General features: G+C 53.1%; 8 protein-coding genes across 8 annotated transcripts; 4 read left to right on the top strand and 4 right to left on the bottom strand.

The window, feature by feature from the left end:
* Window positions 1-22: 22 nt before the first annotated feature.
* On the top strand, window positions 23-6,635 carry BDV59DRAFT_190797 (vacuolar transporter chaperone 4; the record flags this gene model as incomplete). Its single annotated transcript, XM_073691804.1, has 9 exons — window positions 23-332; window positions 388-1,260; window positions 1,315-1,386; window positions 1,444-2,636; window positions 2,706-3,301; window positions 3,997-4,462; window positions 4,564-4,809; window positions 4,863-6,174; window positions 6,232-6,635. 9 exons carry the CDS (start codon window positions 23-25, stop codon window positions 6,633-6,635), a joined length of 5,472 nt encoding a protein of 1,823 aa, XP_073551624.1.
* An 89-nt stretch (window positions 6,636-6,724) lies between these two features.
* Window positions 6,725-9,523, bottom strand: dppV (dipeptidyl peptidase DppV). The gene is made up of 8 exons (XM_073697116.1): window positions 9,391-9,523; window positions 9,251-9,302; window positions 8,944-9,182; window positions 7,891-8,896; window positions 7,603-7,825; window positions 7,298-7,530; window positions 7,012-7,223; window positions 6,725-6,956 (listed from the first exon to the last, which is right to left on the bottom strand). The coding sequence occupies exons 1-8, from the start codon at window positions 9,471-9,473 to the stop codon at window positions 6,815-6,817; spliced, it is 2,190 nt and encodes a 729-aa protein (XP_073551623.1). The 5' UTR covers window positions 9,474-9,523; the 3' UTR covers window positions 6,725-6,814.
* Window positions 9,524-9,989: 466 nt separating this feature from the next.
* BDV59DRAFT_198316 (DNA ligase (ATP) CDC9) lies at window positions 9,990-12,833 on the bottom strand (the record flags this gene model as incomplete). The annotated part of the gene is made up of 4 exons (XM_073693137.1): window positions 9,990-10,535; window positions 10,586-10,816; window positions 10,870-12,688; window positions 12,766-12,833. The coding sequence occupies 4 exons, from the start codon at window positions 12,831-12,833 to the stop codon at window positions 9,990-9,992; spliced, it is 2,664 nt and encodes an 887-aa protein (XP_073551622.1).
* A 612-nt stretch (window positions 12,834-13,445) lies between these two features.
* BDV59DRAFT_79583 (uncharacterized protein) lies at window positions 13,446-17,292 on the top strand. Its single transcript, XM_073697115.1, has 2 exons — window positions 13,446-13,621; window positions 13,677-17,292. Exons 1-2 carry the CDS (start codon window positions 13,589-13,591, stop codon window positions 17,127-17,129), a joined length of 3,486 nt encoding a protein of 1,161 aa, XP_073551621.1. The 5' UTR covers window positions 13,446-13,588; the 3' UTR covers window positions 17,130-17,292.
* BDV59DRAFT_169195 (translation initiation factor eIF5) lies at window positions 17,177-19,288 on the bottom strand. The gene has a single exon (XM_073688207.1). It carries the CDS (start codon window positions 18,736-18,738, stop codon window positions 17,455-17,457), a length of 1,284 nt encoding a protein of 427 aa, XP_073551620.1. The 5' UTR covers window positions 18,739-19,288; the 3' UTR covers window positions 17,177-17,454.
* A 521-nt stretch (window positions 19,289-19,809) lies between these two features.
* On the top strand, window positions 19,810-21,926 carry BDV59DRAFT_169194 (bifunctional hydroxyethylthiazole kinase/thiamine-phosphate diphosphorylase; the record flags this gene model as incomplete). The annotated part of the gene is made up of 7 exons (XM_073688206.1): window positions 19,810-20,101; window positions 20,155-20,331; window positions 20,386-20,521; window positions 20,574-20,984; window positions 21,052-21,428; window positions 21,481-21,581; window positions 21,647-21,926. Coding segments are annotated over exons 1-7 (1,552 nt in total), but the record flags the coding sequence as incomplete, so codon positions are not given.
* A 68-nt stretch (window positions 21,927-21,994) lies between these two features.
* Window positions 21,995-22,940, top strand: BDV59DRAFT_79539 (putative isochorismatase family hydrolase). The gene is made up of 4 exons (XM_073697114.1): window positions 21,995-22,116; window positions 22,166-22,181; window positions 22,239-22,292; window positions 22,340-22,940. The coding sequence occupies exons 1-4, from the start codon at window positions 22,086-22,088 to the stop codon at window positions 22,854-22,856; spliced, it is 618 nt and encodes a 205-aa protein (XP_073551618.1). The 5' UTR covers window positions 21,995-22,085; the 3' UTR covers window positions 22,857-22,940.
* Window positions 22,941-23,024: 84 nt separating this feature from the next.
* On the bottom strand, window positions 23,025-24,755 carry BDV59DRAFT_198311 (uncharacterized protein; the record flags this gene model as incomplete). The annotated part of the gene is made up of 2 exons (XM_073693136.1): window positions 23,025-24,472; window positions 24,554-24,755. The coding sequence occupies 2 exons, from the start codon at window positions 24,753-24,755 to the stop codon at window positions 23,025-23,027; spliced, it is 1,650 nt and encodes a 549-aa protein (XP_073551617.1).
* Window positions 24,756-25,299: the final 544 nt, after the last annotated feature.

The following is a 25,299-nucleotide window of genomic DNA, read 5'->3' as shown; positions in this document are numbered from 1 at the left end:
CATCTAGGACCGACTCAAAACCATGTCTTCTCCCGCTTCCACTCGCAGGGGCCGTCCAGCCAGGGACTCGGCCACCGCCTCCCCCGCCCGCTCGACTCGTTCGCAGCAGCAGCCTCAGACCAGCAGCCCGACGAGAATGGATGATCAATCGCAAATGACTCCTCGCGCATCGAGACGCCTTCGGGGCGAAGCTGCCGTTCCGTCCTCGTCCCCCATGTTCTTCCAATCCTCCCCTGCAAGGTCTGCGGAAACGCCAGACGTCCGGATGGACGAACCCAGTTCTCCAGTGAGAGAAGAAACGACGCCCCGAGGAAGTCGCACGGCGATGAGAGGTATGCCTCCGACATTCGTCATTCTACTAGCCCTGCGATTGCTCATATTGGACAGACTCCTCCCCTATTCGCTACATCCCCAGCTCTAGCCCGACCCGTGGTCACAGCCGTCAACTCCGCTCCGACCTTCCCAGCAGCAGCAGCGGCCTATTTATTTCGCCTCGATCCTCTACCGGAGGCCCCCGTGGTTCGTATCGTCGCAATGACCTCAATGGTGGCGGTGCATTCGGATCGACTCCCAGTCGTCGCCGTCGAGTTTTTGTAGATGCCAATGGTGTTCCCGCTGCCGAAGGCGAACCGCAGTCAGACGCCACCTTCTCCAACATTCATCCCGACACCTCGGAGGCGGAGGCCCTAGGTGGAGGGTCCACCCGGGTGATCTGGGGTACCAACATTTCCATTCAGGATTCTATGTCCGCTTTCAAAAACTTTTTATTCAACTTTACGACCAAATACCGTCTATGGGCCGAGGGAGCGACGGAGGACGAGACCCGCCGGATGGGGGATGCCGCCGAGGAGAAGGAATACATCAACATGTTGAACATGATGCTACAGCTGGGTGTTACCGGCTTGAATCTAGATGCCAAGAACTTGAAGGCCTACCCCTCGACGCTGAAGCTGTGGCATCAACTGCAAGCCTATCCGCAGGAGATCATCCCCCTCATGGATCAAGTCCTCAAGGATGTCCTGGTTGAATTTGCTATGAAGGAGATGGATCGTCTGCGGGTCCAGAGTCAGCGCCACCAGAACCATGGACGGGATCTGAGCTCTGCTCCCGCTGTTCCTAGTTCTGATGCCATGAGCGAAACAGGCCGGATGCCCCAAGACGATATTCCGAATCTTGTTCAGGAAGTTGAATTGAAGACGTTCAAAGTCTTGCCGTTTGGTCTCGATTCTTCCGTGAACATGAGAGAACTTGATCCTGCCGGTATGTCCTCGCAAAACCTCCCATCACTCCTAGCAACACTAACATAACTGCCAGATATGGACAAACTGGTGGCGATCAAGGGATTGGTCATCCGGACCACCCCGATCATCCCTGACATGAAAGAGGGTAAGTGATGCACGAGGAATCATCCATACAATGCTCTAAGTCTAACGCTTTTCTCAGCCTTCTTCCGCTGCCAGGCTTGTCATCATGGGCTTCAGGTTGATATTGATCGCGGAAGGATTGCCGAACCTACGGTCTGCCCTCGCGCCGCATGCAATGAGAGGAACTCGTTCGAGCTCATCCACAACCGCTGCGCATTCGCGGATAAGCAAGTAGTGAAATTGCAGGAGACCCCTGACAGTGTCCCAGATGGACAAACACCTCATTCCGTCTCGTTGTGCATGTATGACGAGCTGGTGGACGTTTGCAAGGCCGGTGACCGCGTGGAAGTGACCGGTATCTTCCGCTGCAATCCCGTGCGGGTGAACCCCCGCCAGAGCACGCAGAAGTCCCTCTTCAAGACGTACGTCGATGTTCTGCACGTGCAGAAGATTGACCGCAAAAAGATGGGTATCGACGCATCGACAATCGAACAAGAGTTGTCCGAGCAAGCCGCTGGCGCTTCCGAGCAGGTCCGCCAGATCAGTGCTGAAGAGGAGGAGAAAATCAAGCGAATGGCCACCAGACCGGATGTGTATGAGCTTCTGGCGCGTTCGCTCGCGCCCAGCATTTATGAAATGGATGACGTGAAGAAGGGGATTCTCCTCCAGATGTTTGGCGGCACCAACAAGACCTTCGAGAAGGGAGGCAACCCGCGCTACCGAGGTGATATCAACGTGCTTTTGTGTGGTGATCCGTCGACATCAAAGTCTCAGCTGCTCCGTTACGTACACAAGATCGCGCCCCGAGGTGTGTATACCAGCGGAAAAGGTTCGTCGGCTGTTGGTCTCACTGCGTACGTGACGCGCGATCCGGAAACCCGCCAGATGGTTCTCGAGTCGGGTGCACTGGTGCTTTCCGACGGCGGTATCTGTTGTATCGACGAATTCGACAAGATGAACGAATCGACGCGATCGGTTCTGCATGAAGTCATGGAGCAGCAAACAGTGTCAGTTGCCAAAGCGGGTATTATCACGACGCTGAATGCCCGAACGAGTATTCTGGCCTCGGCCAATCCAATCGGAAGTCGCTACAATCCCCAATTACCGGTACCGCAGAACATTGACCTGCCGCCTACGTTATTGTCTCGGTTCGACTTGGTGTATCTCGTGCTAGATCGCGCGGATGAGCAGGAGGACCGGCGGTTGGCGAAACATCTGGTCAACATGTACCTCGAAGACCGCCCGGACAACGCAAGCGAAAATGAAGTTCTGGTAAGTTCGCAATTTAAACATATTGATTTCACCGCTTTTTGAACCATGCTGATTGAGGGAACCCCACAGCCCATCGAATTCCTCACTGCGTACATTACGTACGCCAAAACGAAGGTGCATCCGGTGCTCACCCCGTCCGCCGGCAAGGCTCTCTCTGACGCATACGTCAATATGCGTAAATTGGGCGACGACATCCGGGCCGCAGAGCGCCGTATCACGGCGACCACGCGCCAGCTGGAATCGATGATTCGACTGTCGGAAGCGCATGCGCGCATGCGGCTCTCACCCGAAGTGACGGCGGACGATGTGGAGGAGGCTGTGCGTCTGATCCGATCCGCGATCAAGCAGGCGGCCACGGACTCCCGCACTGGTCTTATCGACATGGGCCTGTTGACGGAGGGTACCAGCGCGAGCGAGCGACGGCAACGCGAGCAGCTGAAGCATGGAGTGCTCGGTATCATCGACGATTTGGGCAGTGGTGGTAATGCGGTTCGCTGGGCGGATGCGTACCGTGTTCTCAACGAACAAAGTAGCGCTCAGAGCGCGGGAGGCATCGATGGAGCCCAGTTTGCGGAGGCGATCCGCGGGCTGGAGACGGAGAACGTTATCAGTGTATCAGGAGAGGGCGCACGCAAGAGCATCCGGCGGATTGGAGGGCGACTTCTGTGAGCAATGACGCGGGGTGGGGTTGATGGATGAGACGAGATTATGATCACGGACTTCTATACTGGGTCTGCAACGTATCTAGGTACCGATGGAGTTTGGTGTTTTGAGCATTTGTGCGTTGTGTGCATACTACCTTAGGTAAAGATGCTTGTGATGGTGTAATTATGCGGTATACAATGATTTTTTCGTATGAGGTTTAACCCCATTGAAGCACATTGCACGACACTAGTCGAGCACATGGGCGAAGGAGTGGCTGAGACGCAACCTTTGAAGTGTTGATGCGGCCGGAGTGGAGTGCCCGAACGGGTAACTTGCCCCATGCGGTTACCAGCTTATCTCGCTCTCCACCGGGAGCTTCAACTTCGACTTCATCTTCCTCTTCCTCTTGCTCTTCCTCTTCTCCATCTTCCTCTGTCCCTCCCACTCCCATCCATCACCCACGATCAGCCCAGAAACCTTTGCGAAATCCTCCAACACCCCATCCAGTCTTGTATCCTCTCCCATCGTCATGTCCATCTCCCCCGGTTACTACTAGACCTTCCCCGAATTCCCCCCACCTCTACGCCGGATCACCAGGATTTCTCTTCGATCGTTCGTGTCTACCCCCTTCAGAGCTCTTCCAACAACCTTGAACCATGAAGTAAGTCAGTTAAAACTCTGTCCCACGCCCCATCCCCTAACCTTCCCCGTCTAGGTTCGGAGAGCACCTTCGATCGTCCATGATCAAAGAGTACTACTGGTACTACATCGCCTATGGAGACCTGAAAAAAGCCCTCAAGACCGAATACGTCACCGCGCCTACCCCCGAAAACCCTAGACCCGATCGCAAGGCCTGGACTGAAGAGGATGAGAGAAACTTCGTCTCGCTGCTGGAGAGCGAACTCGATAAGGTCTTCAATTTCCAGAAGATCAAGAGCGAAGAGATCGTCCGTCGCATCCAGGCCAGCGAAACCAACGTCGATGATATTATCTCCCGCCTCGACAACGCTTCGGTCACCTCCCGTCGCCATAGCACACGGCCCTCCGCCCCCCCTCCCTCCGATGAGGATTTCCTCGTGCTCGAACAGGTCCTCAGTGACATCATCGCCGACGTCCACGACCTCGCCAAATTCACCCAACTAAACTACACCGGATTCCAGAAAATTATCAAGAAACATGATGTACGTCTAGTGCTCTTTCCCGCCCCTCGAAAAAAAAATCTTTTTTGTCTCTTCGGAAATTCCGTCGCCGGGCTTGCGCATTCCACTGACTTGGCACCCAGAAACAAACCGGCTGGCACCTCAAGCCCGTCTTCGCCGCCCGTCTCAAAGCCAAACCTTTCTTCAAGGACAATTACGATGCCTTCGTGGTGAAACTCTCCAAGCTGTATGATCTCGTCCGCACCAAAGGAAACCCCGTCAAGGGTGACTCGGCCGCTGGAGGATCCCAGCAAAATTTTGTCCGCCAGACCACCAAGTACTGGGTCCATCCCGACAATATTACCGAACTGAAGTTGATTATCCTGAAGGTATGCGACGTCTCGAGTCCCTCTCGTTGTGTCCCCGCACTGATTGGAAACAGCACCTGCCGGTTCTCGTCTTCAACCCCCGAAAGGAGTTCGAAGAAAAAGACACCGCCATCTCCTCCATCTATTTCGACAACACCGATACTTGGGAGCTCTACCAAGGGCGACTGAAGAAGACGGAAGGTGCCGAGGCCATTCGGCTCCGTTGGTATGGTGGAATGGAGAGTGATCAGATCTTCGTCGAGCGGAAGACCCATCGGGAGGACTGGACCGGAGAGAAGTCGGTCAAAGCTCGCTTCTCGCTCAAGGAGAAGAACGTTAACGCGTACCTTTCCGGGCGCATGACAGTTGAGAGCATTTTTGACAAGATGCGCCGGGAAGGAAAGAAGAGTGAAGAAGAGATTGGCGAACTGGAGCAGCTGGCGCGGGAGATCCAGTATCGCGTAATATCACGCAAGCTGGAACCAGTAACGCGGACGTTCTACCATCGGACCGCCTTTCAGCTTCCTGGAGATGCCCGCGTCCGAATTTCCCTCGACACCGAGTTGACCATGGTCCGTGAGGACAATCTCGATGGACGTCAAAGATCTGGGAACAATTGGCGCCGAATGGATATCGGCGTGGACTGGCCGTTCTCGAAGCTCCCCCCAGAAGATGTCGAACGATTCCCATATGCTGTGCTGGAGGTCAAACTTCAGACCCAAGCAGGCCAGGAACCCCCGAAATGGATCAGAGAACTCACCGCTAGTCACCTGGTGGAAGCCGTTCCTAAGTATAGCAAATTCATCCATGGAACAGCAACAATGTTCCCTGACCGCATCCATCTCCTTCCGTTTTGGATGCCGCAGATGGATGTGGATATTCGCAAGCCCGCCACCCGTCGGTTCGGGATCCAGCGGCCCTTGGCCAGTACATCCATGTCCGCCAACGAGACCCAGGAGGATGATGACTCGGATGATGAGGATGGCAACGATGCGCAGACCAGCAATGGCCATCTGCGGACCCAGCCACCAGACGCTCTTGCCCAGAACGACCTCTTCGAGGAGTCAGACGGCAATGCGCTAGACATCGAGGAACGGATCGGTGCCCAGCAACTTCCCGGCGACGAGGACTTTCCTTTGTATGATTCCGATCAGGAGTCTGTCAGCTCGGATGAGCTGGAAGAGGCCCGTAGGCTAGGCGGGACGCACTACTATCACCAGTTGGCCAAATACTATGCCCATCGTACGGGCCAAGGACTGGTTCATATACTTCAAGCGCTCGTCCCTCGCCCCCGGCCAACCAGCTTACCGCCACCCGAACAACGCGGTATTGCTGTTCTTGGTGAACAGCGGACTGTGAAACGGTTTGTCGCTCCCAAGGGGAAACGTAAGTTTTGTTGCATTGCCATATTCGCAGCAATGAGACACTGGCTAACTTTGACAGGAATTCACGTCCCTGTTCGTGTGGAACCGAAGGTTTATTTTGCCGCCGAAAGGACTTTCCTCTCGTGGCTGGAGTTCTCGATTTTACTGGGTACCATTGCCGCCACGCTTCTAAACTTCGGCCACGACTATATCACGTTCGCCTGTTCCTGGGCCTTCACGATTCTCGCCGCCATGACCCTCGTGTACAGCCTGTTTCTCTACATTTGGCGGGTGGACAAAATTCGTAAACGTCGCGATGTCAAGCGAGTGTACTATGAAAAATGGGGCCCTACTGTGTTGGGCATTGGTCTGGTGGTCATCGTCATGGTGAACTTTGGATTACGCGTACGGCAGGCCGGCTTTGCGACACGCGACGGCCCGGCGCCTGGCTTGAACCGCGGCGCAGATGGTGGTGAGCTATGAATACTGTTTATTTTGGATTATTGGCTGCTTTTCTGGCGTCAAGTTGGTTAGGTGTCTAGACGGTGGTTGGTGTGTCATAAATATGCATGATGTACAAAATACAGCAGAGTCCCTTTGGACATTGAATAAATTGGATGAGTTTTTGGTAAAAACCCGTCTAGGTGCTGTGCGAGCTGATATCAAGGATTGTAATTCACAACTGGGATGATCGTATCGTCCAAGCTGACTGCCTCGGGATTCGACTCCTCCAGACCAGAATACCGATTCATCCAGCCCAGCACCTGCTGGTGCCAGACGAGACTATTTTCTTGATTGAGGACCCTGTGTACATTGGTCAACTCCCTGGAAACAAAGAAAACCTAGAAAAGCCACATACCAGTGAGACTCGTCAGGGAAATTCAGAAACCGGCTGGGCACGCCGCGCTCCTGCAACACATTGAACACTGCGATTCCTTCGGACATAGGAAGTCGGTAATCTTTGTCGCTGTGGATGACGAGCTGTGGCGTGCTGAATTGGAGGATACGCTCAGGTGCCGACGGGTTCCAGCGACGGTAATTCTCGCGAGCCCCCCAATACGTGCCATTGAACTTGAGTACCCTATTAGTACATGGTTGCATATACCGAAAGGGAAATTATCCGGGATGGCCGAGAGGCGACCTACATCATGCTCGACGAACCACAACTCGTCGGTTCCAATTCTTGCATCTGCCACGAATGTTCCATCGTGACACACCAATGCACGGAACTCGCGGCCAAGATCGCTGCCCTGGATCCAGTTGATCATGAACCCGCCGTAGCTGGCACCAGCCGCAACGCCGCGTTCGGTGTCGACGTACGGGAGGTTGTCGCGGACGTACTGCCAGCATTCAACGAGCTCGTCGTAGGGAGCTCCTCCTGTACATTGTTAGCACCGTCGGCCGTCTACCAAAAGGTCTTGTGCCATAGGAAGATATAAAGAGATCATACCCCAGTCACCTTGGATAGCATCCGTCAACTCTTGGCCGAACCCTGTGCTTCCAGTTGGATTGGGCGCAATCAGCACATAGCCCTGGTCAGCCAGAACCTTGAGATTCCAGCGCGTGCTCCATGTGTCGGCAGTGGCGCCCTGGGGTCCGCCGTGGATGTAAAATAATAGTGGATATTTCTTACTGCTGTCGAAGTTCTCAGGGTAAACAATGTACGATTGGATCTAGGGGTATCAGCCACATTTTGATTGAGGTCTCCATCGTCGCGATATGGTGATCATGGACCTACCTGAGTCCGGCTCCCCTGATAATAGAACTCAGCCAAATCCTCGGGCCCCAAGCCCGCGAGCTCGGGGTCGATCTCATTCGCGGACGCAAGCGTCTTGATAACACCCTTCTCCGGGCTGGCAGTGTATACATACCAGCTGGTCCAGATGGCGTCGCCGGTGACAAGAACAGATTTATCAGGGAGGACGTGGTAGCCGGAGACGGCACCCCCGTCGGTGAAATTTTGCGGCTTGAAATCATCACTTGCATCGATGGGCACCGGGCCAAACAACCGAACGCGCGCTAGATCCTCACTACCGACAATGAGATGCTTGTTGTCGAGCCACTTGACAGAGTCCGGGGAGCGGTCCCAGTTCCCTGCGACGGCGGGAATGGTCGTCTTGGAACCAATGGTATACACATACAGCACGCGGCGGTCAGACTCGTACGCCATGTTGGCCATCTGGACATAGGCCAGGTGGCGACTGTCTGGCGAAAAGACGGGGTAATTTGCGTCGCCTTGCACGCCAGCAGGCGTGCCGGGGGAATCTGGACCGTTTATGGGCTCAGCGATGGAAGAGCCGTCATGTGGGACGAGGTAGATATATGCAGTAGTGCGGTTCACGCGGGGAACATCGGGCGCTTTGCTCTTGAAGGCAACCCATTTGCCGTCAGGAGAGATGTTATAGTCGGTGGAGTCACCGAACGGGGGATACGGACTCTCCGCGTTCTTCACTGGGGCAACGAGATTCTTAAGGGCCCCGGTCGAGATGTATTGATGCTCTCCCCTTTTCTTGAGGGTGCCAGAGAAGACAGCATTGAAGGTGACCGTGAGATAGGTATCCCAATGGCGAATGTACGTACTGTCGTAGATGCGCGCTGTACTCAGGTACTTTGTCGCGAGCTTCTCATTGTACGCGGTACCGTTGGCGTATGACTGCGCATAGACGGCATAATTAATGTCGCCATTGGGTGCGTTTACGGCCTTCAAGCCAGAAAAGGACGCGCCTAGCGAGGCCGCTTTGTATCTGTTGGACGTTAGAAACAGAACCACAATGGAAGGAAAAGACCTTACCCGGTCGAGAAATGACCAATGTCGGAGATCCAGAGCTCAACACCTCCCGGGACGTCAGGGTTGGTGTTGTTGATGTACAGAAGAGAGGTGTCGTCCACGCCCAGCCAGACGACCTCCTCGACATTGCTGTCGTTGGTCAGGAGCTTAATATCTCCCGTCTTGAGGTCGAGCAGATGCCATGATGAGCTGCTCTCATGCGTGTCGAAAGAGTATTGTGACGAAGAAAAGAGTGATAGTTTCTGAGACAAGTCAGAATTGGCCCATTAATAATAAATAAACACATCCTGAACAAGGGATCGTTGCGTACACCAGAGGGGTTGGGGACGGCCTCCTCCCTCCGCGGAGCACTGATGAGCTGTCTACGTCAATTGTTAGAGAGTGGCTTGTATTATTTCTACCCCACAGGCACCAGTTCTTGGATGGTAGACTAAAAGATGCTTGACTTACTCAGGGGCCATGGCCAAGACGCTTGTGGAGGACAGGGCTGCAGCCGCAAATAACCACCGTAGAACCCCCATGGTGACGGCCATGATCGATTGCCTGGAAGACTCGGGAATGGAACAAAGAATCGACCAGGGAGATTGAGCTGAGAGAGCAGAGGACGGTTCAAGCGCAATCCCTAGGTCTTTATGTACTGCCTACAATGCAGACGGCGATGGAATGTCGGCCTCCCTAGTTGGCGGCCGGCCAATTGAACGCCATTCACTCCGCAGAGATGCATCATCAAAATGAATTCCCCCCTGCTAGACCCCTTCTAGTAGGGATAAACGGTGTCTTGGTAGTAAATGCATCTTGGGTTGCATCTGCCAAGCATCTAAATGGGGCCGGCGGAGATTGAATTCATATCAATACCAGTAGGTAGTCCATGGCCGGCGATAAGCGGAGAGGGGAAGACATCCGCTGTAATGGCACCATCACCATTAAGTGATTGCACTAATGCACTACTATCCGGATGAATCGGATCAGTCCTGTGACTCCTACCATGGCGGTTTGTTTATGCGGCAACTCCATACATGCAACGCCTCCAACACCGGATGCCGACGCAATCAATATTCAAAATCATCATCTACACCTTTCTTCCCAGCATTCTCCTTCGTAACCGCTTCCTGCTTCCGATACATTTCCGCCACCGCTCGTGTAGTCGTCGCCTGTTCGGGTTTCTTGTCATCGCGATGCTTGATGAATCGAGGAAATCGAAGGGAAACGCCTTTCCCACCTCCCGTTGTCCCCATAAACTCATCCGCCGCGGCTTTATACCGTGGGCTTAGAGTCAAGTCGGCAGTTTTCACCTCCCACACCAATCGAGGTTCAAACCACACATCCGGCTGGTCCTTTGGGACGGTGGAATGGGAATAGAAGGGCTTGGGTCGGTCAATGACAAGGGCCGAAAGTTCCTTATGCATCTCTTCCAGGTTGGCCTCCGAGAAACCCGTGCCAATGTTGCAAATTGTCTCGTATGTTTGCGTGCTCGTGTTGTATGCTGCCAGAAGGAATGCCCCATACACAGAGGTACGCTTTCCTCGGCCATAATACGCTCCAAGAACAACCAAATCCAGGGAATCGCCCACGCCGCTGAGGTAGTCCTTTTTGACCTGAATAGACTATTAGCAAGAGGAGGACTTCATGAAAATCCAGAACTCACCTTCAGCCAATTCCGGCTGCGTTTGCTCGGCTCGTAACCACTCTCCTCGGTGTCCAGCATCTTCACCATAAGGCCTTCGCATGACGCCTTGACACTCTCCTCCAGCAGATTCTGGATCTCATCCAAGACATTCGTGTTGCCAAATTGGGCGAATTGAAACTCGCCCTCCATGACTTGGAAAGATTTGTGTAGAAGTTCACGACGCTCCCGCAGTGATTTCTTCACGGTGGGCTGTCGACGCCGATTAGTATGTAATTCTTAGCAGCCAGATGCTGGTCACTTACCTCTCCGTTCAGAAACAAAAGGTCGAACGCAAATACACAAACCTTGACCTTCACATCCTCCGCCTTCACATCCTTTCGTTTACGAGTCATCAGCTGCTGGAATGGTAGGACTTTCTTGTTGACTGTATCCCAAGCAACTGTCTCGCAATCGAGTACAAAGCTCTTCACGCCGTCTTTGATCCATCCCTCGAGCTTACCCAGAACATCAGGGTATTTCTTTGACAGATCTTCCGAGTTACGGGAGAAAATCGCACAAAGACCTTTGGAATCCTGCTTCAGTGTAGCCTTGGCCCCAGGGTACTGATGGATGGAGTCGGGCGAAACGTAGTGGATCTGGGCACGTTCTCCATCGTACTTGTACTCGCATGTGAAGTCCTTTCCTTCAAAGCGGTCCAGGACTTCCGTAATCGATTTGGTCGGATTGGCGAGCATGGGCTTGATGGGAATACCAGGCTGCAGCTTGCAAAATTTACTCAGATTGAATAAGCCGTGCTCCAGCATTGCTGGAATGATGACCTCGTAGGCAGGAAGTTCACTGTACACAGTCTTTAGAATAGCCTCTCCCTCGGCCATTTGCTCCGGCGAAGGCGTCTTTTCGCCTCTCAACGCGGCTTCATGTGCAACCACCGCTTGCGCAAGAGCAACAAGGACGGTTTTCTCCGCGAGTCCCAATCGCAGCTTTCCTTCAAGAAACCGAACAATGTACTTGGACTCGCTAGGCCCGCCCTTATCTTTGGTAATATCAACACCTTTGCTACCCTTCCCAGCTATGGCCGCATCTGCTGCAGACAGCAGCTTTTTGATGCCAGATATTTTCTTATCCTGGGCGCCATGTCCCTGGATGTTGGCAATTGCAAGTAAGCCATCATGTACGCCACGCACGGTTAAGGGCTTTGGCTTAAACATCGTAGGCTGGTTCGAACGACTCTTCGCAGCAACGAGTCCTAGGTCACCAATCTCATGTTGGTCGGCTTTGATGACGGCCAAACTGCGACCGGTGCTCTCACCAATCGCCTTCATGATCAACGACTCGCCAATGCCTAACTCAATTCCGGCATAGTCAGCAGCGAGCTTATTGATCATAAGCTGGACCGTAGAGAGAAGGTCTTGTGGGGTGAGACGCAAGACTTGTCGAAGGAACAATGAGCAATGTGCCAGGATCACCAGTCGTTTTGTTGTCATTTCGATCAGCGAGAATGTTGTACATAGAGCCGCGTAGGGAACTGGTTCGCCGGGTTTCCAATCAGGATACGGTTCACTTCCGCTGGCTTTCAAGGTAGCTTGGACCTTCTCCATTGTCTTCTTCATCTGCTCCGGCTTTTCTTCTTCCTCCTCGCTGGCGGACTGCACTTCTCCCTCCGATTTCGTCCCATCTTCTTCCGGTGTTACCTCCCCAGAAGCTTTCGTTACAGTCGGTTTGGCGGCTCGGGTTTCCGACTCTGTCTTTGCCTTCGATCTCTTTGGAGAAGGCGACTTTTTCTTAGGCGAGGGGGATTCTCTTTTGTTCGGGCTCTTCCGACGACGTTTCTGTACGGGCTGAACATCACTATCGCTCTCTTCAGGGGTAGACTTTTCTCGTTTCAGATGGTTCGAGTCTTTTCCCGTTGCCAATTTATTCTCTAATTCCGAAGTTGGTGGATCGGCTGCCTGAGCGCTACCATCTGGTTCCGTCGTGTCGTGGTTGTTCGATGCCGAAGAGGTATTGGCAGGCTCCTCTTCTGCCGAAGCGGCCGTAGTCCTATCTTTCCTGGCGGAGAAGGAAAGTGTGGTCTGCTTCTTGGGGGCATCCTTCGAGTCCGCGTTGGAACCAAAAAACCTCCTAGGTATAGGTCCAAATCAGCCAAACGAAACAAACTTAAATGTTTAAAAAGCCACCCGGGTTACGATCCAACGCACCCGAGAGTCAACTGGGAGTCCCGAACATACCCCAGTGTAGCTTGTCTGCTGCTTTTGGAGCCCGACATTGCAAGCCGTGGCCAGGGGGGACTGTTTAGACAACGATATAAATCAGGAACAGCTGGTAGTATGTAGAAGTGCCGGCGAAAGGCAGAATATGTATGGATGGAGGTGCTTGTCGATGCTGGATAGGTGACGGGCCCACCGCAATGTAATTGAGAGACAACAGCCGCGCAACGGCGGAGCGTGGGCATAGACGTTATCGCGGGCGTCTTCCAGACTGATCTGAGAAGCGAACCGGAAAGAAAGTGGTAAAATGAAGGGCGTCGCTATGAGGGGTCTTCGGTTTGGGGTCGCAGACAAGGCACCACTGCAGGCAACCTTCGCGGGAACGCGGTCTCGACGTGACGAGACGCGCGAGGCCAATTATAGTCACGTGACGAATAGCCTTTGCCCGTGTAATAGCGTCCCAACCAGCGGTTAAATTCCGTGGGAGCAAGCAGCCAGAGCAGTCCAAGTCTCTTCAGTCTGAGATAATATGCATAGAGGGACACTTGTAGTGTCCAAATGCAATCGAGCAACATACATCATCCAAACAATGCAAACACGTCTGTCCCTGCACGCCGCTCTGAAGAACCAGCAGAAAAAGACCGAGCGAGGCGGTGAACAACTACCAGTGACGATATTCCATCAGGCTCACCAGCCATACTTCATCTTTGCATTAGTCCTTGGAGGTCTACGCATGATGATCAGGACCATGCTCTCTTATGGCTAAATAAACTCGCCTCGTACAGTAGGAAGTTATTTCTTTATTGCCCCTGACATGGAGAATTCACGTCAGCAGTCATTTGCCAAGGTAAAAAAGCCCGTGCGATGGATGCTTGCACCTTTAACACTGATACAATTTTTAGCTCAAAGGGCCATGTGTCGAGCTCAGTTCTATAGGTCTCAGATTTAGAGGTAGTCAGGCCTCCTCGAATGAGGTCTTGCAAGCCCTCAATCCGGTCTACAGTGTCCTCAGCGAGCTCGCGGGGAAGAATGCTTTGGACGAAAAACTGGCGGAATATGCATTCTTCCCACTGTCCCATATCTTCAACGAGACACAGAGGATTTCCTCTGCATGTTTGGAGATTGCTGTTAACTGCCTGCACATCCTTATCTTGGATGGATGGGGAGACAATCTCTCCCCACAGATGGGCAAGCAGCTCATCATCCTGTTGACGTTGATTGTCGGTGGTACCCCCGGCACACTCAAAAACGACCAGACAGCAAATTTTCGTCCAGAAGAACTATCAATTGCCGGCTTTAGATGTCTTACCGCCACATTCGATGTGCTGGGAGGGCCCGTTGCGCGAGAAACCATTTATAATGAAATCGGGACCGCGACGGTTGTCGACCAAACAGTATATGTCTTGCTTGAGGGCGTCTGTGATGAGCGCTCGGAAGACCTCTGCATTGCCGCTGCAGTGGCCCTGCAGGCTCTTTACCATCGTATTACTGACCGTGTGATCCTGGCCAGCATAATGCCACGGACAGTCTCCGCCCTGACAAAAGTGCTCAAACCCACTACGCAGAAACGACGGTCTTATCGTATGCTTTGCATATGCCTCCAAATCTTGACTGATTTGCTCAAAGAGGTCCTCAATGACAAATCCTTGGAAACTACATTCCAGCCTGCGAGACCAGAGGCCGGTAGTGACCGGATCGCCCTTGACGAGTCATGGCTGAACGCCACGGCATCTCAAATCAAAATCGCGTTGGCTAATGTCGTGCAGATCCGACGTCATGAAAGGCCGGAGGTACAAGAGGCCTTGCTATCATTGTGTTTGATGGTCATAGAGGACTGCCAGAAGTCTCTAAAGGACGCCTTGCCCATAATAGTGGACTCCGTGGTTGTTTTAGCGGATCTTGAAGATGATGAGATGCCCAACAATGCTTACTCGGCCTTGATACATACCGCAACGACTTACCCCGTGGTGCTGGATTCTCTTAAAAACTCCCTTCACATCTGGATTACCGCCTTTCCTCGGACAATGCAGGGCAATGACGAAACGTCAAAGCAGTGGGCGCTCAAGCAAATATCAACAGCATACCAAGTCTTGTCCCGGATGCACTCCAGCTCTGACATTTTGACAAATTGCCTTGCATCTGGGTTATGCGACAGTGTTACCGCTTCCGTTAATCATGCAGCCAACAGCCTCCAACCTCTGACCACGGACCCAATGAACAGCCATTCCCTGAACGTGCTCCACCGTGAAAGCCAAAGCGTGACCTTCCCACCGGTGCTTCTAGAGCATCGTAGTCAACAGAGAACGCTGAATGATCTACAGTCGATGGTTGTTAGACTCAATGCGTCCGAATCTGGAGCAGACATCACGCGTCTCATTATCAACCGTATCCACAATGAAAGCGGCAGCACAATGATTGCACCGTTCTGGTTGGCCTTAACTTTCCTCAAAGGCACAAAATCGCTGGCTTCTGTTTTTGATGACTTCATCTCCTCTGACCAGCTCGAAGCGTCAACTCCTTTCACCACACAAGCTAGTATGATCGAGGAACTCTACTACATCTCGCTGCCAATACTGGGCGAGCCGCTCCTCGACGACACAAGAGACTGGCGCATTTCGGCGCTCGCACTGGAAGCCGTTGCCCTCCAAGCGCAGCATCTCGGTGAGGCCTTCCGGCCCGAGCTCATGGATGCCCTTTATCCCGTCCTCCAGCTGCTAGCATCGGGTAACCCCAACCTTCAGCAACATGCAATGACTTGCCTCAACATACTCACGGATTCCTGCAACTACCAAAGCGCAAGCGCTATGATCATCGAAAACGTCGATTACCTCGTTAACTCCGTCGGATTAAAATTAAACACCTTTGATGTTTCCCCCTATCCGCCACAGGTGTTGTTTATGATGATGAAACTCTGTGGTGCGCGACTGATCCCCTACCTCGATGACCTCGTAGATTCGATGTTTGGCATATTGGACCTCTACCATGGATATCCTAGACTGGTTGAGATGGTGTTCAAGACGCTCGCTGCTATTGTCGATGAGGGAACGAAATCTCCATCTCTATTGGCTATCGAGCATGGTGAAAATCACAAACCCATCAACCATCGCAAGAAGAAATACGAGATGACGCCAATATCTATTCTAACAGAAGATTTTATAAAGCGAAGAAGCAAAAGAGCAAGATATGCTAAAGGAATTCTGGAAGAAGCCGACAGGGTCCCCCACCCAAAACATCCATGGACCGCAGAGGTGACTGAAAAGGCTAAGCCTGAGGAGACCAACTTTGACCCTGACAACCTCCCTGCCGATGAATCTGATGAGCCACTGCCTCCTCCTCGCGACCCTGATGACCAAGAGAAACCACTAAGCAAATCGCACACACTTCTCTTACACATCGTCAAATCCATCCCTCCGCACCTCTCCTCACCATCACCTTACCTCCGCCGCTCACTTCTCTCTATCTTAACCCAAGTATCTCCAGTCTTCGCCGAGCATGAAAACAGTTTCCTCCCCTTAATCAATGACATATGGCCTGCTCTTGCTGCTAGAGTCACCCCTCCAACCTTTCTGGCTGACCAGTCTAGTTCTTCAGCTATCTTAAAGGCCGACCAAACCCAAGATTCGCGGGACCTCGACTTCCAGGACGAGCTCTTCGTAACTACTACTGCTTTGCAGGCCATTGAATCTCTTTGTAAAAGCGCAGGGGATTTCATGGCGACGCGCGTTGAAAAGGAATTTTCCCGCTGGGAGCGTTTGTACCAGCGTGCCTGGGAACGAGTGAGACACGATGCAGAAAAGTCTATTGAAAGACGGCGGGCACAACAGGCTGCCTCGGCATCCTCTTCACTTACGCCTTTATATCACAGCAACGCAATCTTGCAGGCTCCTAGCCTCATCCCGTCACTGTCATTAGCCACGACAGCCGGCGGACCTCCACGCACGTTCACGCCACACCATGACCTCTGGCGTTCGCTTATCGCCTTGTTCATCACACTTCTCACACATGTCCGTCTGCCTTTGGCTGTTGGTGACCAGATCTGCGAGTTTGTGGCTGCTTGGATAGCAAGGTACGCAGGTCCGAGATACTACTTCTCGAGGTCATTGCAGGGGGTACCTACACCAGCGAAGCACAACACGGAACTTGATACGGTGGAATGGGCCATTGAGGCAATGGAGACTTGGAATGCAGATTTGGCGTGGTTTATCTTCCAGCAAGAAAGGATCCGTTTGGAGGCTACGGCGTCCCCAACGAAAACTCGCCAAGGTCCTGCGATTAGTGAGGTCGTTGATGAGCCTTTAAAGACATGGTCAGTGCTGAGCGATAGCAAGATGACGTTTGCAGATTTGGTGTCCTAGGCCTGTGGCATTAAGCGCATGACTACGAATGTATAAATGATACAGTGCATTGCTTTGCATTCAAATAGCGATTGGTACGATGTAGTAAAGTCAAGAGATACAGAGGATCAGGTCTTATACAGATGACGATTGTTTTAATATAACTAATATCAATAGTCACAGCGATTTTGGTTTTCTTCTTTCTTTGCTTGACTTAATTGAAATCAAAGGACAAAACCATGAAGAACCATACAACGAATGAGTGGATCCAGTTAGAGAAGCATTCAACAGCAACGAGAGAAAAAATCCCGAAAAACTCTCAAGAGACGAGAGGATCAAAGAGAATCTACTCTTCGTCACTCTCTTCCTCACTTTCCTCTTCACTCTCAGCATTCTCCAACCACTCAAGGAACGGCTCGGCCGCCTTGCGGACCTTCCGGCTGGTGGAGATGTCGACGTACTTCTTGCTCGCCTTGGTGCCCCAAGCCTTGAGGGTCTCCTCGGAAATAATATCATTCTGATAGTATCCTAGAAGGATGGCCGGAACCTGGGAGACCAGCTCAGGGTGGTCTTTGCCGACGAAACGTTCGGTACCACCCAGCAGAGCCTTCTCATGACGTTCAGAGGTGACCATTTTCTTCAGGAGAGCGGCACGGCCACCGATCTGCTTGGCGATCTTCTCATCGAAGATGGTCTGGGCGAGCACGGCGAGGGTTTTGTGCTTGGTCTCAATGCCGTACTCCTTTGCCTTCATGTAGATGTCAACATCGCTGACAGCGGTAACTCCGCCCTTTTCAGACGCAGTCTTCTGGATCCAGCTGCCAAGCTCGTCGTATGCGGACGGGCCATCCGCTCCCTCGTCCTCATCCTCGAGGACCAAGGAGCGCTTGAGGTCGGAGGGGAGCTCCTTGGCACGGGCCTTGACAGCCTCCTCCGACACATCCACGGCCCAGTCACCGTCATCGACATCATCATCGGCCGCAATCCCCTGGGCTTCAGTCTTGATCCGGCGGGTGAGCTCGTCATCGCTGCCAGCATCCAGACCAACATCGCCGTTTTCACCGTCGCCATTGTCCGAATTGCTGTCGCCTGGGCTGCCATCTTTGTCGCCGTTGGTAGCGGCATCGTTCTTCTCCTTCTTCCGTTCCCGACGAGCCCTCTTGTCACCCTTGTCCTTCTTTCCTCCCTTGGTCGGAGCCTGGTTGCGGAGAATGAAGGTGCTTAGCTTCAGACGGGGGTCGACGTCGGAACGCTGTCCGCAGGCCTTGCAGTCCAGAATGATTTTCTCGTCCTTGATGATGACATCGGTCTCAGGATTCTTGCACTTCTTACAGAGGACGAACTTGGAGATGAAACCATCGAGGTAGTCCTGGAGCTTGGGGGCATCGTGGGCACCGTTGATGATCCAGCGTTCATCGGTGGGCTTGGCGTTGGCCTGAGCGCCCAGCTCGAATCCGAAGTATTTGATGACATAGGCCGGGGGGCGACTCAAGGACTGGGCGACGGAGTTGAGGTTGACGATGACAGTCTTGATACCGTTACCCTTGCCCTCAATCTTGGATTGGAGCTTCTCCATCTTGTAGCGGTAGAAGGGATCGGTGACATCCCGGCGAATGTTGACAGTAGCCATGATGACGATTTGGTGCAGGATCGGGATTTAGTAACGAACAGAAGGTCGAAGGATCAGGCGGGAGGGATTTTTGACCGAAAGTGATGTCTTGAAGCGACAAGACATGCGTCACGAGTTCCTGAGAACGAAGGAATTGTGGCGGTATTTGGGGTGGAAAGTGGGAATAGATCGTTTTCACGAGGTCGACAGAAGGGGGAAGAGTTCGAGACAGCCCTGATGATAGCTTTCAGCCACAGGACTTGGAGTGTATACTACAAGGTTTCGGCGTGATGCGAAACGATTGCAGCTTGAGCGGCAGGTGGTGGTCGAAATCTCTGACGCAGGACGAATACATAGACAAGTTGTCGAGCGACTGTTTTTTTGGGGGGGATTTTGGGAATGGCTTTCTCTGACAGAGGGAGAGAAACCAAGCGAGATGATCTGAAGAGTGGGACAGACGAGAGGAGGGCAAAACAACAGCTCCACTGGGAAGACGAAGAGATGAAGTGGAAACGAGTCCAAATAGATGGAAGAGAGATGGACTGTGTGGTGGGATGGATGAGAAGAAGAGAAGAAGAGAAGAGGAGGAAGCGAGAAGGGGAAAAAACACCCAAAAGGGACCGGGTGCCAAGAAAATCCGAGCGAGAAAAAAATATTGCGGCTGAGTCAGCCGAACTGCCATGAAGATCCGAGAAACCGATTTTCCGAGTTGTCCGAGTTGGTCAGTGGGTAATGAATAATTAACAGTGATTAATTTCAGGAGCAATCAAGTGGGCAATCACTATCTGGAAGAGTTGTGGGCGGCCGTGGGCTGGGTGAGCTACAGTGGATGGATGTATGTCTGCCTACGCAGAACGGAGCGAAGTATACACCATGCACCCAAAACCATCATCGCAGACATTCTACCAGCAATCGTAATTAATTTATCCAGTTTCTTCCTCTAACGAGTATTCTCGTACCCCGTCGTAGCAATTTAGTAACCCTAACGAGGTAACCAAGCTGTTAATAGTAGTGCACATACGCACTTGTCGACTACATCATACCGCCACCAGATCCAATGCAATTCTTACATACTACAACCATCGTGAATAACACATCGTAGACCATACCTACTCTCCTACAGCTTCTCGAGCACGTAGATCGGTCGAGGGGCGAACACACCACCACCGAGAATCCACCCCACGGACCCCTCTATCCCGCCGGAAAATATCAGTCGATCCACACATGGATACCCGCCTCCCCTCCGTCATATCGCATACTACATACAACTAATTCTCGCAGACCATGAAGCTCAATCTCTCCTGCTATCTAGTGACGGATTCGACTCCTCCGATTCTCAAGGGTCGGGATCTCTGTGCCGTGGTCGAAGAGGCTCTGAAAGGAGGTGAGTTGCCCATCACTCCCCACCAGCAACAGTTCGATTGACGCTTGGCATAGGTGTCACTGTGGTCCAATACAGAGACAAAAAGAGCGACACCGGAGAACAGATTCACATCGCAAAGAGACTGCACCAAATCACCACGAAATACGGTGTTCCTCTGCTGATCAATGACCGGGTTGATGTCGCCCTCGCTGTCGGCGCCGAGGGCGTGCATCTCGGCCAAGATGACATGAGTATGCCTGCTGCAGCTTGTCTCTCTCCTGGTATTACCACCTAACATCTTACAGCCATTGAGGAGGCCAAGAAACTCCTCCCCAAAGATGCCATCATCGGCATCAGTGCCGCGTCCATCGACGAGGCCCAGAAGGCCATCGCCGCCGGCGCAGACTACCTAGGCATCGGGACTATGTTCGCAACCCCAACGTATGTCCGTCTTCTCGAATGCTGGGAGAACCTCCGCTAAGTAGCGACCCAGGAAAACAAACACCAAATCTATCATCGGAACTGCTGGCACACAAGCTATTCTCGACGCCATCTCCGACACTGGCCGCGAAGTCGGCACCGTCTCCATCGGCGGCATCAATCTGTCCAACGTGCAGCGCGTCTTGTACCAGTCCAAAGCACCACGGAAGGCTCTTGACGGTGTCGCAATTGTCAGTGCGATCATGGGTGTGGATGATCCACGAGCCGCGGCGGCCGACTTCGTCCAGCGCATTGCTACTCCGCCACCATTCGCGCGTATTCCCGCCACTCCCATCCGTGAAATGGAGCACATGCTAGACGAGGTCCCCAAGATTGTGCAGAAGATGGTCCAGGCGCACCCTTTGGTGCATAACATGATCAACTTTGTCGTGGCAAACTTTGTGGCTAATGTGACATTGTCGATGTACGAGGCTAAATGATTTCCCTACGATTGTGTCTGTCCAAAGTCCTGTCTAACTAACGTGCTATAGGGGCGCCTCCCCCATCATGTCTCCATACGGCGACGAAGCCGTCGATCTCTGTCAGTTCGACGGGGCTCTCCTGATCAACATGGGAACCCTGACCAGTGAAAGCGTCTTCAACTACCTCAAAGCCATCAAGGCATACAATGAACGCGGTAACCCAGTGGTGTATGATCCTGTGGGCGCGGCAGCTACGCACATTCGTCGCGGTGCAGTTGGCCAGCTGATGGCTGGTGGCTACTTCGACCTCATCAAAGGTAACGAGGGCGAGATCCGCCAGGTCTCCGGCAGTAGTGGTGTGACCCAACGCGGTGTAGACAGTGGACCTAGCAGCCTTGATAGCCAGTCGAAGGCCAAGCTAGCCCGTGACCTTGCACGGAGAGAACGTAGGCGTCCTTCCTCACGTCACACTAACAGGCGGCATGCTGATAGAAATAGGCAACTTGGTCCTTCTTACCGGCTCCACCGATTATCTCAGTGATGGCGAGCGGGTTCTAGCAATTGATAATGGTCACGAACTCCTCGGGCAGGTGACCGGCGTACGTCCGACCCTACTACCCATTCATTACCCTAGCAGTAATCCACATACTGACAGTCATCACAGACCGGATGCGCTGTCGGCACGGTGTCTGGATGTTTCCTGACCACACTGCCGTCAGACAAGTTCCTCGCAGTGCTTTCTGGCCTTCTGATGTACGAGATTGCCGCCGAGAACGCCGCGTCGAGGGAGAATGTGCGTGGACCGGGAAGTTTCGTGCCAGCGTTCCTGGATGAGCTGTATGTGATCCGACAGTCTGCATTGGCAGGAGACCACAGTTGGTATTCCGGACGGGCGAAGGTGCGGGAGATTGTAGTGTAGACATAGACAGATCAATTGATGTTCCAATTTCCAAACGTTGTCGGCGCCTGAACGGTAAGGCCGCACTTCCCCGCACCGCGGAGTTCCCCGCAGCAACAACACTCGACACCTTTTCTTCATCCCTTTTCTTCCATTCTTCTCATCCATCGTGCAACTTCTGCATACCATAATCTTTGCGTTCACCATGGCAGCTATCTCGAGAGCCTCCCGCATCCGTAAGTTCCCCTTTTACCTCAACAACATCGCAGCTAACCACTCCGCTAGGGAACCCGGCCTTGTTGTACGTTCATCCGCAACCAACAGGCATATACGCAACCCAATACTAATTGGAAAATAGCATCTGTGATATCCAGGAGAAATTTCGTCCGGCTATCTACGAGTTCAATAAGCTGTGTGTCTCCCAAAGGCTTGCGGTCCCCGCGATACTAACTTGCATAGAATCCCTACGACCTCCAAGCTCCTCCGTGCAGCGACGACCTTCCAAATCCCCACATACATCACGACTCAAAACCGTGCCAGACTAGGCGACACCGTCTCCGAGCTTCAGCCGCATCTGACCGGGGCTCACATTAAGGCGAATCTGGATAAGACGCTCTTCTCCATGATCACTCCCGAGATCGACGCGTTGCTCCCGAAGTCGGCGGACACCCCCATCGACGCGATTATTGTCGGTATTGAAACACACATCTGTGTGACGCAGACGGCCCTCGATCTCCTGGAGCGGGGACACCGTGTGTACGTGATTGTGGATGGAGTCAGTAGTGTGAATGCCGAGGAGAGGGGCATTGCGCTGGCGCGGCTGCGGGATGCTGGGGCCATTGTCACCAGCAGTGAGAGTCTCCTGTTTGAAGTACTGGGAGACGCGAGCCATGCGCATTTCAAGGTGATCAGTGGGCTTGTGAAGGAGACCAAGGACGATACAAAGACTTCGCTGGGGGCTTTTGCTAAGATTTAATGTGGAAACTGTCTAGCTTTGGAATCCAGGTAAATAACGTAGATACACACGTACATACAGAAACATATCCCCGGGATAGAGCCTGCCAAATTCCAGGTCTGCTGCATATGTGCTATGCCCAAACGCTCGATTTCTAACTAGTATCATGTGACACATGCCTAACTTGTTTCATTTAGGGGTCGTCGAGGCCCTACTTGCCGACTGCGATGCGTTGAGCCACCCAAAAGCGGAAGCTCCCCCGATGGGATTCGAAGCCAACGGTTGGCCCGTCCGGTTCTCGTCAGATGAAGGCCGCACCGAGCCAGTCGGCCCTGTGGGTTCCGCGCTAGGTGTGCCGAACACTGTTGCGGCTGTGGGTGTCCGGGACGAGGACTTGCTTGGTCGGAGCACTTTCATGGGTCGTCCCCGAGAAGATTTTCCGGCGGAAGCACTGGGGTCCGGTTTGGTGTCGCGTTTCCATGATCCCCAGACCCCAGAAGGCTCCATCTTGGAGGGAGGAGGGGCGGACTGAGATTCAGAGGGTGCAGTCAATTTGGGCGGAGGTTCTACGTTTCTCGACGAATCAGGCGCGTCCGAGGGCGCTTTTCGACTCTCTTCGGGGTCCTCGAGGGAGACACTTGCAGAGCCCGAGACTGATCGAGACAGGCGAGTGGTATGGCCGGGCGGCCCGATTACTCCCACGGGTGAATGTCCGTTGGTACCTGGCAGGTCATGCACCTGCGGTGCCTGGGCCATTGCCTCTGCTCGGGAAACATCTGATGAAGTACCCAACGATTTGAAGATAGCGTCATCCTCCGGACGGACAAGCGGAATGGAGATCTTGTTCCGTTCATCATCGACCATGATGATTTTGTCTTGGGAGAACAGAATATCGGCATTGTGTGAGCGGAGTACGTCACTTCCGATGACAATCTGAATGGACGGGTCGCTGGGATGAACGTCACGAACGAGGAATCGAATTGTCAGTGCGGGCAATTGGGGTACAGGACTGCTTGATCGCGACGAAGACTGGCGGACGCTCGCCTCTGGCAAATACATGGGCAGCTTGATGAACTGCATATCGTCTACCTCGGTCACCAATCCCTCCAGGCCATGTTTTCGGACCATTGGATAGCCAAGGAATGACGTATATGATCCTGAACATATTGCCGCGTACTGAAGCGAATCGTTGGAGAAGTTCGTCGTCAACCAGCACCGGATGATGCAGGGTACCGGGCCCAGTAGGAAGAGTCCCGGAGGTGGGATCAGGGGCGATCCCGCGACCGATGAGCCCATCATCTTGCTGGCTGTCTCCAGCCCCAAACTGTTCGTTCGAGCGGAATGATGAGAATATCCTGACGAGCTTTGTCGACCATCGGACCGGTGTGACAGGGACCGTTCGGTCAGCGGATGACTTCCCATGCCACTGCCAGTTCGCAGCGGAAGATCTGTGCTGGAACGGCTCGTCTGTCCATAGGATCCGTGGATGGCACTCTCATCAAATCGTACGCTATTCGCCCTCGAAGTCCCCCGTCTTGGCTCATCCTCACTCTCGAGACCCATGGTGCCGACCACGCCGTGATGCTGTCCTTGATCAAAGCCTTTAAAGGCGTCGGCTGGGGAATGAAAGATCGGCTCTGGATAACGCACGCGCGCGTTAGTGTTTCCTGCCGTTCTTGCAGAGCAGATCAGGCCATAAGAAAGTCAAGCGCACCCACCTGTAGGTATGGGACCTCCAACTGAGGTAGGAAATGGCGACAACGGACCCCAGACACTTCTCAACCTGGCATCCTCGTCCCTCCGTCGCTCGAGCCTCGCAATCCGCTCCGCCTGTTCAAACTGTGAGGCGTGTAGCTCCTTCAACTCTTCGAAAATGCGCCAGATATCGTCGCGGGAAGCAAAAGGGTACTGGGCATCCATATCCGGAAAAGGGGCTGGATCAAAAGAGATGACGCTGACGCTTGATGGAGGGGAGAACCTGAACGTCAAGAGCCGGTAATTCGTTGCGGATCCTCCTACTACTATCTTGAACAGTTGACGACAATGGGTGTGTCGCCTACCACAATCCTCGAATCTCCTCCTCCCGCGTGCTCTGCGAGACGGCCGTACGGCCGTCTACCCAATAAGCTAATAACTAGAGCTCTGTTGCCTTTGTCACAAACATATAAGATCGTCCGGAGTCGAGAGAAGGCTTGTGGGTGGGTAGAGCCGAGGGAAGGGGGATTCGGTTGGTTATGTGAGGACAGGACGAAAGCAAAGGGACAAATTGGTCTGTGCGGCCTGTGGAGGAAACGATATAGCTATCGATGCACGCTGCACGGTACTGTACAGAATCCGAAGAGTTGATCAGAGAGGGATCATCGATGGATCGAGGCAGTCGGTTGGAGTCGACGACGTGCGAGGGGAATCGAGTGGCGACGTCGAGGGAAGAGGTGAGTTTAAGAAGTAAGTTTGATGGCTGCCC

This window comes from Aspergillus ambiguus (assembly GCF_047715705.1).
Source record: "Aspergillus ambiguus strain CBS 117.58 unplaced genomic scaffold BDV59scaffold_3, whole genome shotgun sequence".
Taxonomy (NCBI): domain Eukaryota; kingdom Fungi; phylum Ascomycota; class Eurotiomycetes; order Eurotiales; family Aspergillaceae; genus Aspergillus; species Aspergillus ambiguus.
The sequence above is the reverse complement of the archived record's forward strand: the minus strand, read 5'-3'. Positions and strand labels throughout refer to the sequence as shown.

What these genes read in the sequence shown, in the direction of transcription:
- BDV59DRAFT_79539 (XM_073697114.1), top strand. Translation starts at nt 22,086, where the DNA reads ATGGCAGCTATCTCGAGAGCCTCCCGCATCC. An exon ending in ATCTACGAGTTCAATAAGCT is followed by an intron (nt 22,293 to 22,339) that starts GTGTGTCTCCCA and finishes TAACTTGCATAG; the next exon opens with AATCCCTACGACCTCCAAGC.
- BDV59DRAFT_79583 (XM_073697115.1), top strand. Translation starts at nt 13,589, where the DNA reads ATGGAGAATTCACGTCAGCAGTCATTTGCCAAG. An exon ending in GTCAGCAGTCATTTGCCAAG is followed by an intron (nt 13,622 to 13,676) that starts GTAAAAAAGCCC and finishes TACAATTTTTAG; the next exon opens with CTCAAAGGGCCATGTGTCGA.
- dppV (XM_073697116.1), bottom strand. Translation starts at nt 9,473, where the DNA reads ATGGCCGTCACCATGGGGGTTCTACGGTGGTTATTTGCGGCTGCAGCC. An exon ending in GTCTTGGCCATGGCCCCTGA is followed by an intron (nt 9,303 to 9,390) that starts GTAAGTCAAGCA and finishes CAATTGACGTAG; the next exon opens with ACAGCTCATCAGTGCTCCGC. An exon ending in ATTGGTCATTTCTCGACCGG is followed by an intron (nt 8,897 to 8,943) that starts GTAAGGTCTTTT and finishes AACGTCCAACAG; the next exon opens with ATACAAAGCGGCCTCGCTAG.
- BDV59DRAFT_169195 (XM_073688207.1), bottom strand. Translation starts at nt 18,738, where the DNA reads ATGGCTACTGTCAACATTCGCCGGGATGTCACCGATCCCTTCTACCGC.